The sequence below is a fragment of the Stegostoma tigrinum genome, chromosome 17 (genome assembly GCF_030684315.1).
Source record: "Stegostoma tigrinum isolate sSteTig4 chromosome 17, sSteTig4.hap1, whole genome shotgun sequence".
Taxonomy (NCBI): domain Eukaryota; kingdom Metazoa; phylum Chordata; class Chondrichthyes; order Orectolobiformes; family Stegostomatidae; genus Stegostoma; species Stegostoma tigrinum.
The window spans coordinates 57872267-57888237 of NC_081370.1; the positions used below are offsets into that span (position 1 = coordinate 57872267).

The following is a 15971-nucleotide window of genomic DNA, read 5'->3' on the forward strand; positions in this document are numbered from 1 at the left end:
CTGAGAGAGACCTAGTGTACGGGAGGACAGTGTGAAGTAGGCTGGTAGCCTAGAAGAGGTGGATGTTAGTCAAGAAGATGTACTAGGAATTTTGAGGAAGTTGAAGATAGATAAATCCCCCAGGCCTGATGGGATTTATCCAAAGATTCTATGAGGGAGTGAAGGAAGAGATAGCAGGGCCTCTGGAGATGATCTTTACATACTCACTGTCCACGGGTATAGTGCCGGGAGATTGAAGAGGGGCAACCATCATTCCATTGTTCAAAAAAAGGGAGTAGGGATAACCCAGGAAATTACAGACCAGTTTGTCTTACATCAGTGGTGGGCAAGTTATTGGAAAGGGCTCTGACAGATAGGATTTATGATCACTTGGATAGGCACAGTTTGATTCGTGATAGTCATCATAGATTTGTGAGGAGTAGATCATGCCTCACAAACCTTATTGAATTCCTTGAAGAGGTGACCAAACACGTGGATGAAGGTAGAGCAATGGATGTGGTATACATGGATTTAAGTAAGGTGTTTCATAAGGTTCCCCACAGTAGGCTCATGCAGAAGGTCAGGAGGCATGGGATAGGGGAAATGTGGCAGATTGGATTCAGAATTGGCTGACCCTTAGAAGACAAAGGGTGGTAGTGGATGGAAAATATTTAACATGGGGCTCAGTTAGGAGTGGTGTACCACAAGGATCTGTTCTGGGTCCGCTTGTATTTGTGATTTTTGTAAATGATTTGGGTGAAGGAGTGGAAGGGTGGATTAGCAAGTTCATGGACAATATGAACGTGGGTCGCATTGTGAGCAGTGTGGAGGGCTGTTCGAGATTACAAAGGGACATCGATAGGATGCGGAGCCGGGCTGAGAAGTGGCAGATGGAGTTTAACCCTGAAAAGTGTGAGGTGATTCATTTTGGAAGGACAAACTTGAAAGTAGAATACAGGGTTAACGTAAAGATTCTTGGCAGTGTGGAGGAGCAGAGGGATCTTGGGGCTCATGTTCACAGTTCCGTGAGAGCTGCCACCCTGGTGGATAGAGTTGTTAAGAAGGTGTATGGTGTGTTAGCTTTCATTAATAGACGGATTGAGTTCAAGAGACGTGAAGTTATGCTCCAGCTATACAAAGGTCTGATTTGGCTACACCTGGAGTATTGTGTTCAGTTCTGGTCACTACATTACAGGAAAGATGTAGAAGCATTGGAAAAGGTGCAGAGGAGATTTACCAGGATGTCACCTGGAATGGAGAGAAGGTCTTAGGAGGAAAGGTTGAGAGAGCTAGGGTGAGAGATGACTTGATAGAGATATACAAAATGACCAGCTGTATAGATAGAGTAGACAGCCAGAGGCTTTTTCCTAGGGTGGAGGTAGCTATTATGAGGGGGCATAGTTTTGAAATGAGTGGAGGTAGATATAGGGGAGATGTCAGAAGTAGGTTCTTTACTCAGAGAGTAGTCAGGGTGTGAGAGAGGAGTAGAGTCAGCCTCATTATGGGCATTTAAGCAGCTATCAGATAGGCATATGGATGATAGTATAAGGTGGGGTCGGAGGTTATATAGACCTTAGGATGAGGGTAAAAGTTCGGCACAACATCGTGGACCGAAGGCCCTGTACTGTTCTATGTTCTGTGTTCTGTGTTCTATGATACAGGAGTCACTAGCTGGGCCAGCATTTATTGTCCCCCATAGTTACCCTAAAGAAAATGGTGGTGAGCTGCCTTTGTGAACTGCTGCAGTCCATGTTCTATAGGTAAATGCAGAATGCTGTTTGGGAAGGAGTTCCAGAATTTTGATGCCATGACACTGGAGAGAAAGCAATATATTTCCAGTGTTCAGGGCCCAGCTAATTGAATACAAGCTTAGTATGGTTGGATAGCTCCGAGATGTTCTAAAAACCAGAAGTAGTGAAATGCAGTGAGTCACTTACTCATTGATCCAGGACGAGAATAGGGCATGAAAATCAGCCTGAGCTTACAGTTCCGAGCGTGACCATGTCACCTCAGCATCTGAATCAAGTTTGGGTCTATTACAATAGAACGGTACAGAATCCCTACAGGCCATTTGGCCCATTAAGTCCACAATGAGCCTCTGAGGTGCATCTTACCCAAACCCAGCCTTCCTACCCTATCCCCATAATCCTGCATTTCCATTAGCTAACCCACATAGCTGCAGACCCCTGGACACTCTGGGCAACATAGAATGGTCAATTCACCTAGCCTGCACACCTTTGGACTATGGGAGGAAACTGCAGCACATGGAGGAAGCCGAAACAGACACAGGGAGAATATGCAAACTCCACACAGACAGTCAGCTGAGGATGGAATGAAGGCTGCACTCCTGGAGCCATGAGGCAGCAGTGTTGACCACTAAGTCATTGTGCTGCCCCTGAAATTCTGAAGAAGGGTCACTGGACCCAAAAACTCAGGTTTCCCTCTACAGATGCTGCCAGGTGATTTTCCAGCAATTTCTGTTTATTGTTTCAGATTTCCAGCATCTGCACATTGCTGCATTACCTGTCGGCAACAATACAATGGCTTTAAGAGGTGTATTTTGTCCTGGGCTTTGTTTATTATGAAGAAAGGTTGCGAGAGATGTGTAAATTGGTCTACTCAGTGCAACAAGAGTAAACAGTTTGTGAGGCCTTTGGCATTTTTTAAAAAAAGTTAGAACAATATAAGCAGCCTGGTTGGATGGGGTCAAGTGCCCCGAGAACCAGCATTTTAAATTTCAGGGATTCAGTACAGTTTCTTGTGCCTTAAAGCTGGGTTTGGAAGGTGCAGTATGTCTCTCTCAGTTACTCTGTCTCTCTCAGAATTTCCTTTTGACGTTTTTCTTTCAGAACTGGGGGATTACCTATAAGGCAATGTATTTTACTAAATTTGCCTTTGTCAAGTGTGCGTTAATGTGTTACTATATTTGAACAGTCGTTTCTTGTTAAATAATCTATTATTCTGTTAAGTTTTCTAATAAAGTCAAGTTCCTTTCTTCTTTTGTTTGAACTTTAACTATAGTGGATAAATAAAGTGTGTTTTGCTTAACATTGTGTAAATTGACCAATTGGATCATATCTGGAGTGCAAAGCCTTACACTTACATATGGTCTGTAACATATCAATGCTCAAGGTTTAGGCTCCACCAAAAGCACCTATTGGGTAACAGAGGTGACTCCTGTGCCATTACTAGGCAGTACCTTCTACTTGAAGGAGGCTTGCATGTATCCAAATGATTCAGACATCAAGATAAATGAAAGGAAGAGTCAAGTTCTCACAAGAAAAACATATATATTCAATATCTTAAGAGTCAATATATGTTCCATTCAGTGCCTTTCATCTGGTTGTCTCACCGTGGAATGTTTGCTTTTATTCATGAGGTTATCTTTTTATATCCAGAAATTGGTGGAAAATCTCTGCAGGTCTGGCAGCACCCGTGGACAGAAATCGGGGTTAATGTTTCGGATCCAGTGACCCTGCTTCAGAATACCTGCTCTGCCATTCAATAGGATCATAGATGATCCAATATTCGTCATGGTCACTTTCCTGGCTTTTCTCTGTAACCTTTGATTCCCCATCATTACCATTTGTGCATCACTGAAGGTCTTGTTTTAACCTTTAGCCGTGTATAGCAGTTACTTGTGCAACTTAATATTAGTGGCTAAAAATTCCACCATAGTTTACTGTTCCTTTTGTAACTTCACCAGATATAGACCTTCTGAAGAAGAGTCACTGGACCGGAAACGTTAACTCTGATATCTTCCAGAGATGATGCCAAACCTACTGAGATTTTGATTTGATATATCTGGTTTATCTATTTATTTTCATGCATACTTTGGTACAAAATGCAGTGAAAAGTGTAGTAGAGTATTGCCACTCTCCAACGCCAATAATACAGAAAAATAAACTAAAACATGGAATAGTGACAATGGGAACTGCAGATGCTGGAGAATCCAAGATAACAAAGTGTGGAGCTGGATGAACACAGCAGGTCAAGCAGCATCTCAGGAGCACAAAAGCTGACGTTTTGGGCCTAGACCCTTCATCAGAGAGGATCATCAGCTCAAAACGTCAGCTTTTGCGCTCCTGAGATGCTGCTTGGCCTGCTGTGTTCATCCAGCTCCACACTTTGTTATCTTAAAACATGGAATATGCAGGCAAAAAAAGTAAAAATACGGTGTTGAACTTTTCAGTCCTTATTGTTAAGTGTTCTGTCATGGGTCACAGGCGCCTTGCCCAGGCATGAATCCACTTCGCATTTCTGCTGCCTCTAGTGTGAACGTTGCCACTCTTCTGTGCCATCATCCCTCCAATGATGCCTTTGCCACTAGGAGTCCTCGATGGACCTTGCCAATGCAGACGTCACCAATGCCATTGGGCGCCAGCCCAAACCCAACTCTACCACTGTCATGCGTTTGCTTCGGGCCCAAACTCGCCAGTCCGGCCACTGCTGATGCTGCCAGGTCTCCTAACTAGGCTCAAATTCACTTCTGCTGCCACTTCCACCTGTGGTGGACACAGATGCCATCGGGAACCCAAACCCACCTCCTCATTGGCAGCCACGAGTCGGCACTAACACCACCTCATCGATGCAGAAGCTGCCAGGAACCCAAACTCGCTTCCACACTGCTGCCACCTGGGAACACTGGGCTCAGTCACCACTGCCATTTCTGTCACCATGACCAAGCTCTTCAACAAGAGCTATGTAAAATAAAAGATGGGAAAAGAAATAAGAACAAAAACGAGAAACACGACAGAAAGAGAAACAAAAGAAAAGAAAAGAAAAGCTGAGGGAGCAGACAAGTTCTGGGCACAGAAGCCCAACTCCACTGCCATCTCACCAGAAGATTTTCTAGCAATTTCTGTTTTGTTTATGATTTGCAGTATCCGCAGTTCTTTCTATATATTTATTTTTTGACTTTGTCATTTTATTAGTTTGTCTGGCTGTCATTTCTGATATTTGTGAAATTCACCAGTAAGTTATCATGTTCATATTGTAAAGCTATTTCCCTTAAGTCTACAACTTTCCGTTTATTAACTGACCCCATCGCCACTGATACTATTTATTTGTTTGTAACATTTCCTCCGTAATTGTTGACAATGTTAGAAACAGCAAAGGAGCCAATAGACATTTTGTAACATTTCTTTGGACGCTTTCACTCAAAAATCAATCAGAATTTTTGGCTGTGTTCAAAAAACATAATCGATGCTGTCTGTGACATGAGGCCCTTAGGCAACAAAGAAAGTGGAATACCTCTGATGATAATTTTTACAAGAAATACATTTAGCATCTAAAAAGGGAACAATGAAAGAACATTGATGATAGCTATGGAATTTTATGTCAAAATACCTTGCTGCGTTGTGACCTTTTAATGAATTGTTGAAATCAATTGTTGGAAACTTTAAATGAGCATTTTTAAAATTTCTAATGCAAAATGATGATAGTTACCCTTTTTTTTGGAAAGCATATCATTCCATTATCATTTCTGCATCACTGAAGGTCTTGCTTCAACCATTAGTTATGTCGAACAGCTACCCGTGAAACTTAGAATCATTGAATCCCTAGAGTGTGGAAGCAGGCTATTCAGCCCATCAAGTTGTGCACTGGCCCTCCTTTCAGTATCCCACCCAGAACCATCCCCCAGCCCCCATAGCTCTGCATTTCTGCCATGGCTGACACATCCAGCCTACACATCCCTGGACACTGCAGGGCAATTTCTCATGGCCAATCTACCTAACCTGTGCATCTTTGCACCGTGGGTGGAAACCAGAGCGTCGTAAAGAAATCCATGCAGACATGGGGAGAATTTTCAAACTTCACAGAGACAATTGCCCAAGGCTGGGATCAAACTCAGGTCCCTGGCACTGTTAGTGCTAACCACTGAGCCATCGTGCCACCCACAACTTAATGTCAGTGGCCTGAATTCTACCATAATTTGCTACTGGTTTTGTAACTTCACCAGAAGGACAGCAAGAGGGATATGGGCCAAATGCTAGCAAATGGGACTAGATTAATTTAGAATATCTGGTCAGCTTGGGAATGAGTTGAACCAAAGGGTCTGTTTCTGTGTTGGACAGCTCTATGACGCTGAGGGATTTGCCACTGGGGGCATCACTTGACTCTGGTGACAGTGGCAGATACATTTGGGCTGGAGGGGTAACAGATCAATGCAGACAATGAGGCACAAGCTTTTGTTTGCTTTACTATTCTATAGTCTGGCTGTCACAGGTAGGGCAACCCTTGGTTGCTGATCCCCAACTGCCCTTGAAATGTGTGTCTTGCGCAGCCATTTCAGAGACACCTAAATATTAGTTTCACAAGAACATAGTAACAGGATCAGGCCATTCAGGTATCAAGCATGCCTTGCCATTCAATACGGCCATGGCTGATTGAACACTTCCTAGCCTTTACTCACACCATGACTCTTAACACCAATTGCAATCAGAAATCTGTCAGTCACTACATTAATAGAGAAGGTGATCTCTTTGAAATATTTACCATTCATTAGGGGTTTGACAGGGTAAAGGCTATAAGGATGTTTCCACTCACGGAGATTCAAGGTTAAGAAATAACGGGGTGCCAATTTAAGACTGAGGTGTGAAGGAATGTCTTTTTTTCAGAGGGTTGTGAGTATTTTTGGAACTCCTTGCCACAGAGAGAGTTCATTTACAGTTGAGATAGATAGATTCTTGATCAGTCAAAGAATCAAAGGTTAACAGGGAAAAGGCAGGAAAGTGGATGTGAGACGTATTGGATCATCCATGATCCTATTGAATGGTGGAGCATGCTTGAGGGGCTGAATGACCTACTACTGCTCCTATTTCTTATGGTCTTATTATGGTCTCAAATACTGTCAAAGACTGATCTTCCACAGCCCTCAGTAACAGAGAATTCAAAAGGTTCCCGGCCATCCCAATAAAACCATTTCTCCTCATATCTTACACAAGTGGCACTTCCCTTTAGTTTTAAATGTGTCCCCAATAGCTTTACCTCTGATGAAGAGTCATCTGGACTCAAAACATAAGCTGGTACTGCATGCATGCTGTCTGCCCTACTGTGATCTCCAGTATTTGTTCTTTTCAGTACAGATTCCAAAATCTACAATAATTTGGTCCTGACAAGTCATGTGAACATCTGTTGAACACCCTCAATTATATCTTTCCTGAGATAAAACCGAACCTGAACTCAGCTCTCCATACACGGTCTAACCAAGTTCTCATAGAAGTAAAACAAATCTTCAATGCTCATGTAGTCCAAACCTCTTACAAAAAAGGCTAACGCTCCGTTAACCTGCTGCACATTGTTATGGATCTGAAGTAACACATAGTCCAGAGTGAACCAGAACTTTGCTTTTAATGAGAATTGAGGGTAATTTAATAATCACTGTTACAGGATCTAGGTCTCAATTCTCCATTTACTTCACAACTGCCATAGTCCAGCTGCTAGTAGCCTGGTCCATCGGGTTGCATCAACATCACCTCAAGAGGTTGAACCACTTCAGGAACACTTAATGACTGCTACTGCAAAGGACCTGTGTCCCTTTGAAGGGTGCAGGAAAATGCCTAGCCACAGTTATCTGAGTTTTCGTTAAAGATGAATGAAATAAGGTTTATTCTTGTTTGGAAGTCGGAGACTGGAAAGTTGGAAATTTGAAGTAATTTGCAAAATGGGTTACTTCTTGTTGGTTGTCCTGTCAAAAGTATTCAGAAGGACGTGGAGTGGAAAAACAAGAACAGCTAACAAAATATGTATGACGATGGAGGGAATTTAATTAGAAATATGTCACAAAACAAGTAACAAGCACAGGCTTAAAGAGAAAGCCATTGAAATGGACAAGTAAGAGTTAGATTTCATTCCAAAGAAAGGAAGGATTAACTGAGTGAAATTTTGGGAAGATTGCAACCAGTGATGACATCAAAAAGGTTCAAATGTTTTCTAAAAACAATCCCATAAGATACTTCTAGCCAGCCTGTTCCAAAATTGCTGTGATACACCTCTGAAGCAGGTGGGACTTGAACCCAGGCCATCTGACTCAGAAGTAAGGACACTGCCACTCGGCCACATTGGTCCTTAAGATTTTGGATCGGGAATATCTGATAAATGGAAATGAATAAGACGCAAATGAAGCTGTTCACTGTCCTGCCTCAACTACATTCAGACAAACCAACGAATTCCAAAAAACTTCAATGACCAAAAGTAATTAGAAATAGATTAAATTAATCAAATTCATTGTAATGTAAGCTGTATCAGGAAATAATGGGCTATTTTATACATTACTTTATTTTTGTGCAGGGAATGAACAGGATCTGACCTGGATCAGATTTCACTTGGCTTCAAAACATTGCTGCAAAGATAGATATGTTGCTAAAGCTATGCATCTTGCATTGATCTGGACAAACATAAAATGCCAAATATTAAATTACATTGCAGGAGAAAAAGGTGCGGATGTGTGGGTAAGTCATGTCTGAGGTGTTGCCATAGAGGAAGTAACTACAGGTTCTCCAGTTTCCTAGGTATTGGAAAACAGGCTTGAACATATTTTGTACATCAGGCATCAGGCTTCTCTTTTGAGCAACATTCAAGTTGTACTTCCTCTAAAAATCCACATTTAGTTTGCTGGTAGAAACCACGTTTGTGAATGAGGGTTGGCCTTACCTATCTGGCAGCCATGTCCAGTGAATCCAGGAGGACAAGCACACACATTTGGGGCAACACAGCTTCCACCATTTCTGCAGCCTTCCTCACAGTATGCTTGAAAGAAAGAAAATGTTTCATTTTAGTGTCATGCATACTAATAAATGAAGTTGGAGCAGGAGACCAATCAGCCTCTCAAATCTGCTACACCATTCAATAAGGTCATGACGAACTTGTTCCACATTCATATCTACCCCTGATAACCTATGAACTCCTTTGCAGAAACAAGAACCTATCTCTCTTTGCCCTAAAAGTATTCAATGCCACATCTACACCACGACATGAGACAAAGAGTTGCATAACCCTCTGAGAGGTTAACAATTGTCTTCATCTAGGTCCAAAAGGGGCAACCTCTAATTGAAAACTATGTCCCTCTAGTTCCGAACTCTCTCCTTGAAGAGTCAACATCCTTCCCACATCCACCTTGTTATGGTGGGAGGTTATACATATTAACCAGGCCAGCCCTCACTTTTCTCTGCTCCAGCAGAAACAAGCCCAGTCTGTCCAATCTTTCCTCATAACATCCTTACTGTTAGGTTCAATTCCTCTTGCAATAAAGATTAAGCATCTCATGAAACTTTTTGATTACATAGAGACTCTTGTTGTTGGTGTATGGGGCAAGGAGAAGTTGATGCCCTCTGAAATTAACAGAGTTCATGAATGACCTCATCCAGTAGGGAGCACCAGCAACTCTAAGCCAGAAGGTTAGGGTTAAGTTTAAGTCCCACCTCAGGAACTTGGACCCACAATCTGGGGGGGCGGGGGGGGCGTGGAGATATTGTGGTGTAGGGGTACTGTCTCTATGTCTGGGCCAGAAGACCCAAGTGCAAGCCCCACCTGCTGCCCAAGCTGTGCCTTAAGGCACCCTTCCATCTTGCTACCAGTCTAACATCTCAACTGAATGTCTGCACCGCTCAAACTCTCAGTCTATCATTGTGCTGGAGTAGCTATGGTTGGGCTTGAACTCACAACCACTTGATTTCGACACATTGGTGCGACCCACTGAACGGAGGCAATGCCAGCCATTACCATAGCGACCTTTCAAAGTTTCCAACTAAAGATGTTTCGTTTTCTGTATGTCAGGCAGGTTTTATCATCCCCCAGCCTGACAAATTGGAGTTAAGCAGATAAACCCTCAATGGCAATTGGACGAAATGATCTCCATCTTAAAAATTATGGGCATGGGTTTTAAAGACAGTTCTCACACATTTTGCAACATCTACCAGTCCTTAATAGCTCCCTCCGTGTTCTTACGAATACAGTAATTAGTAGAAAACAAAATCTTCAGGTCACGCTGTTTTATCCTTGTAAGAAAGATTTGACTGTTCAGAACAGAGCCTCCCGCCTTTCCTAAAATATATTATTTCTCCAATACTGACAGAAGCTGGTTGAACATTTTCAGTTTTTCTGCTTTGCTGATTCTATTTCACTAATCAGGCACATGCTACTTCAAAAGATGTCCTTGGGCTAAATGCAGACAATATAAAGATGCTCTTGAACAACCGTGAACTGATGATAGGTGTACAAGACACAGACAATACATTCTGTACTGAGCTGTAGGTCAAATGGCTGCATGTACAGCACTCCCTGCTGGCAAAGGAATAAATCCAGCTCAATGATAACTACCCAGCTGTCTCAGTCAAAGTCCCTTCATTTATTTCTGGCTGGTGATCCTAAGTATTACTGTGATGTCTATGAAATAACCATGGAAGGGTGTTGGGAACTAACCAAGCACACTACCCAATGCAGCTCTGCTGTTTTTTAGAGTGAGAAACCGCATAGCTAATATAAACCAAAAAGGAAAAAGTGAGTCAGTGGGCATTTAAAGCATGATTTATAACCACTGCAGGTAAGAGACATTTCATTGCTTTTGCCTGTTTAGCACAGGGGCTGATTTGCTAAAAGAAAATGACAATTATGACCAAAATCTTAAGTGGCTTATAGCACGTGTGTCTCATGTTTAGTTTAACTGGGTTGTGCCACATTGAAGCTGTCGTGGTGTTTAGCTCAATGTCAAGGTATGTCACAGGAGGCAGGATGGGCTTGGGACAAGGGGACTGAAGGAAGCTCACTGGAATAGCACTCATGGAATGAGCTGCCATCAGCGAGAGATTCTCCCTTGAAAATTCTAACAAGACCACCTGCCTAGTTATGCTGTTTACCACTGGTCACCAGGGAGGCATTACAGAAGGCTGTGTATGAAAATGCAACAGGTGGAAGAGCCTGAGAACAGAAGAAGCAATATAAAGTGGGCTGTGGCTCTCACCAATATTCAGGGGATGAAAGAGCAGGTGCCAGCAGCTGCCTGAGATAGAAGAGGAGGAACCCTGAACCAGTCTGCTGAGCAAGTACAAAAATGAGGAAAAAAATCTCTGAACAGCCGCCAACAATGAGAGTCCGTTTGTTCAGAACAGAAGTCAGGCAAGTGGTGCACTAAAGCATGTCACAAAGTGAACAAGTGCTTCAAAGAATTTGTATTTTTATGAACAGACATTTGTCAGTGATCCACAACAAAGCACAAGCTGAAAAATTTTTCAAACTGCCAGCAAATACAGTGGAACTACATGCAAGAAATATAAAGCTTAACGTAGCAGTTACAAGATAATGGATTTCTTAAAAAGAACAAAATCACAAAATGCAATCTGGAAAATGGAATCACATTATTGTGACAGTACAAAATGAGACCATTGAGCATATTGGTGTCTGCTGTGTTTCTCTGAGCTTTTTAGCTTGGTGCCAAACTCTTATGAACCCTGCACAATATTTTTGTTTCAATAACCACCAATGCGCTCTTGCATGGTCACTGGTAGCACTTTTAACATCGCTTGAATACAAATTTCTGTTGATTTATTGCATTGCTATAAATCAGAGGGTGTGAAAATTAGGGGTTAGACATTTTTATCAATGCATCAATCTTACATAGACAGTGAGTTAGTCAGTAACTCTGAGAACTAGTTCGCCTACAAGGTGTATATATTATCGACACACACACACACATCCTTCCCTGGTCTGACCTACATGCGACTCAGTGGCACGTCATTGTGCTTTACATCTGCCTACCTTGAAAATGGTTTAGAAAGCCACTTAGTTGGAGGCAGCTCACCATTGCCTTCCCAGTAGTGATTAAGTATGGGCAATAAATGCTGGTCCATCATTAATAAACTTGGAGGAGATTAATAAACTTGCAAAATGGGCACGTAATTTGCAAAAGAAGTTAAACAAATTTGAATGAGACACAGACAGTCCTGGGAAAACTCAGCGGATCTGGCAGCATCTATTTTTTTCTTCACAGATGCTGCCAGACCTGCTGAGAATTACCAGCAACTTCTGTTTTTGTTCCTGATTTACAGCATCTGCCGTTCTTTCGTTTTTTTTTATTTAGGAACTGGAGGTTAATGGGAGTAACAGGAGCTGAACAATGGGGAGCCTTCACAGCGGAGGTGTTTGGGAAAGTTAAGGCAAGCACACGCTGAGCAGTCTAGATAAAAAAAAAACAAGAGAGAACGATTAAGGTAAAAAAGAAAACATCCACTTACAACAGGTGTTAGCTGGAAACAGAAGGCTCAGAGGAGTGAGGTGGAAAAGCAAATAAAAGGCCTGCTCTACATTGGAGAAACCAAACACAATCTGGGTGACTGTTTTGCAGAACACCTCCAGTCCATGCAGAAGTGTGACTCCGACCTTCCCATAACTGGACATTTTAACACAGCATCCTGCTCGTATGCCTCCTGTCTGTCCATGGTATGCTGCAATGATCCAGCAAATCACAGTGCAAGCTGGAGGAGCAACATCTCATCCTCAAATTAAGCATTTTACAGTCTTCTGGGTTTAATGTTGAGCTAAACACCTTCAAATTGTGAACCTGCTCCTTCCCTGTCTTTTATCTTTGCTTGTTACATTCTCTGTCACCCTCTCCCCCCACCCCTATCCCAGTGGGACGGTCTATTCCTTCCAGTCTGGCAACTATACACACAATTGCTCTCCTTCTCAAAATCCCACCACTTAATCTGCTCTGTTAGCATCTTTTCTACCCTAGCACTCCATCCCTGTACCTCACTATCGCATAAAAGCTGCCCTCTCTACCCTTCACTGCTGCTCTGATGAAAAGTTGTCCAGACTCGAAACAAGCTTGCTTTCTCTCCATTGATGCTGCCCAAATCATTATGATCTCCAGCACTTTTTGTTTCCAGTTCAGATTCCAACATCTGCAGTAATTTGCTCCTGGCAAGGATAGGTCCAGCAATAACAGACCATGGTCATTGGACTCAAATCATTAACCCTGCTTTCTTTCTCCACTAATGCTGACAAACCTGTGGAGTTTCTCCAGCAATTTCTGGTTTTGTTCTCTACAGAGCTACAGCATTAAAAAAATGTTGTTTAATTAGAAGAGCCAACATAAGTTTCAGTAGGAAAAATTGGACTTAACTAACTGGCTGGAAGTTTTCTAAAGAGGTAACAGAAAGAGTTGATGAGGTGATGCTGTTGATTAGGTGTATATGGACTTCCAAAATGTGTAGGTCATGAAATAAATGGGTCAGTGCCAACATGGAATCAAAATTGGCTGAGTAATAGGAGAACAAAGTGTTCTAGGCATTGGATATTTTTCAGGTTGGAGGAAGGGTTTTAGAGGAGTTACCCAGGGAATACTTTTGGGATCCTTACTTTTCACAATGCATATTAACAACCTGCAGCCTGGTGGGCCATTGCAAACTATAAGAAGGACATTGACAATTTGGTGGAGTGTACAGTACTGAGAGGTGACAGATAAGGTCAATTTGAAGAAGAGTGAGGTAACACAATTTGGGAGAAAGAACATGGAGACACAGTATAAAGTACCCTATCCTAAAGGATTTGCAAGAGCAGAGAGACCTGGGACGCATATCTCTATGAGCCACTTACAGTGGCAGGACAAGGGCAGAGAGCTCTAAACAAAGCATACAACATTCTAGACTTTATTGGGACATTGAAGAGGTCATCCTGAACATGTATAAGACATTAGATAGCCTCAATTGAAGCACTATGTACAGTTCCGGTCACTGTGTTAGAGATGTGAGCTTATTGGAGAAAGTGTCGAAGAGATTTTCAAGAACTGTTTCAGGGATAAGAGACTTCAGTTAAGAAGATAGAGTGGAAAAGTTGGGATAACAAGGTGTGGGGCTGGATGAACACAGCAGGCCAAGCAGCATCTTAGAAGTACAAAAGCTGACATTTTGGGCCTATAGCCTTCATCAGAAATGGGGGATGGGAAGAGGGCTCTTAAATAAATAGAGAAAGATGGGGAGGCTGTCTTCTTTGAAGAGGAGAAGGCTAAAAGGAGATATGTTCTCATAATAGGTTCGAGAATGAGAGGGCATGGACATCAGATAATTTGCAAAAGAAGAAAATGTGATATGAGGTTAAAAAAAAGCATACTCCAGAATTTTATCTTTGTTTTCTAATTTACTGAATCAAGGGAATGCAGCACTGGTCTCAAGAGGCACTGAGAATTAGCAACCGAAGTCTTTCAGTAGTACCAAGCATTCAGAACTCATGTAATTTGGAGCTCAGCGACTAAGAGTTGTTTAAAACCTTTAGCATATTGCATACTGAAAGCATTAAGAAAAAAATGAAACAGCTGAGCTGAACATGTAGTACAGAACAGGTGACGTCTGCTTCACTGTAGATTTTTCAAAACTTCCGTACTGCCACATAAATAGTACAAACCAGAAGAAAGCAACAGTGTTAAATGTATTTATAAATCTGACTTGTGAGATGGTTTTTCAGATGTTGCCATTCTCATTTGAAAATCATCAACACTACTTCAGATCTTGTGACACAGTGGTAGTGCCTCTACCTCTGATCTTGGAGACCTGGTTTCAAGTCACACTTGCTTCGGAGACATATAATAACATCTCTGAACAGATTCATTCAAAAATATCAGCATAACCTGAGTGGAATTGTGGTAGTGTCCCTACCTCTGAGCAAGAGGTTCAGGTTCAAGTCCCACCTGCTCTGGGGGCTTAGAGAGATCTGGGCCAAATTTGGTAAATGGGATTGTATTAATTGGACATACCTCATTGGCCTGGATGAGTTCGACCGAAGAGTTCACTTCTATTCTATACAGCTCTATGACTCTAGGGGGTATGTCACAGCTTGTCTGAACGGGCTGAATTTGAAAATAAGAACCATCAACTCCCTTTCTTTATAAGCAAACACTTGCCCCCACACTGTCCCAGCAATCTATCTTTCCATTTTCCACTTCCTTGCCCTCCACAAAGCCCTTGAATATTTTTGTCACCTCTTAGATCTGTACTCATCATTCCTGTGACTTGCTTGAACTTGTCCAATCATGTTTCTGTTCCTAAAACCAAAACAGCTCTGATCTGGGAGATCTGTAAGCTCAAATGACAATCCCATATAACAAAGTAAAGCTTCCTCTCTTGGTCCTCTTTGGTCAGATTTCTATTGCCTTCACATAATTGACTACATAATCCACCTCCAATCCCTCTGTAAGGGAGCCACCTGGACAGGGCTGATCACATCTGGTTCCTTTTTTTTGACATCATTCATGAGGTAAGGGCATCACTGGCCAGGCAGCATTTATTGCCCATCCCTAATTGCCCAGAGGGCAGTTCAGAGTCAACCACATTGCTGTGGGTCTAGAGTCACATGTAAGTCAGACCAGGTAAGAATGGTAATTTCCTTCCCTGAAGGACATTAGTGAACCAGATGGGTTTTCCCAACAATTGCCAATGGATTCCTGATCATCATTCGACTCTAAATTCTAGATTTTTTTACTGAATTCAAATTCCACTATCTGCTGTGGCAGGATTTGAACCCAGATTCTTGGAACATTACCTGGGTATCTGGAATAACAGTCCAGTAACTATACCACTAGGCCATTGCCTCCCCATTCTCATCACTTAATTCACAGCCACAAAATCATTTGCAGTGGTTTCTATTCCTGCTCCCATTCTTCTGATAACCACCAAGGATATATCCTTGGCTCTTGTTATTTTTCTCATATGTTGTTCCTCTGTTAGTTCACACAGATGACATTCCCCACTCTAAAAACGCTTTCATTAATATATCAGACTGCAAATATGACAATTTCTATTAAAGAATGAGCAGAGCTTTTCTCCAGTTCAACATTTGGAAGACAAAAGCTACTATTTTTAATTCCCCACATTCCAAAATCTGGTCCTGAGCTGATGGGTCCATCATTCTTCTCCCTGGTAACAGTGTAGGATTAAACGAGAAATAAAAACAGGAAATGCATGATAAACTTGGCAGGTTTGGCAGTTTCTGCGAAGGGAGAA

At 42.1% G+C, this 15971-nt stretch overlaps 1 protein-coding gene across 6 annotated transcripts in view; it reads right to left on the reverse strand.

The window, feature by feature from the left end:
• Positions 1 to 15971, reverse strand: part of LOC125459556 (protein kinase C-binding protein NELL1-like) — an 858388-nt gene that overhangs the window by 162964 nt on the left and 679453 nt on the right. For all 6 annotated transcript variants that reach the window (XM_059652179.1, XM_059652176.1, XM_059652181.1 and 3 more), the window contains one exon: positions 8635 to 8730. In XM_059652179.1, the coding sequence (XP_059508162.1) occupies positions 8635 to 8730 (96 nt within the window). The remainder of the gene's footprint in view (positions 1 to 8634; positions 8731 to 15971) is intronic.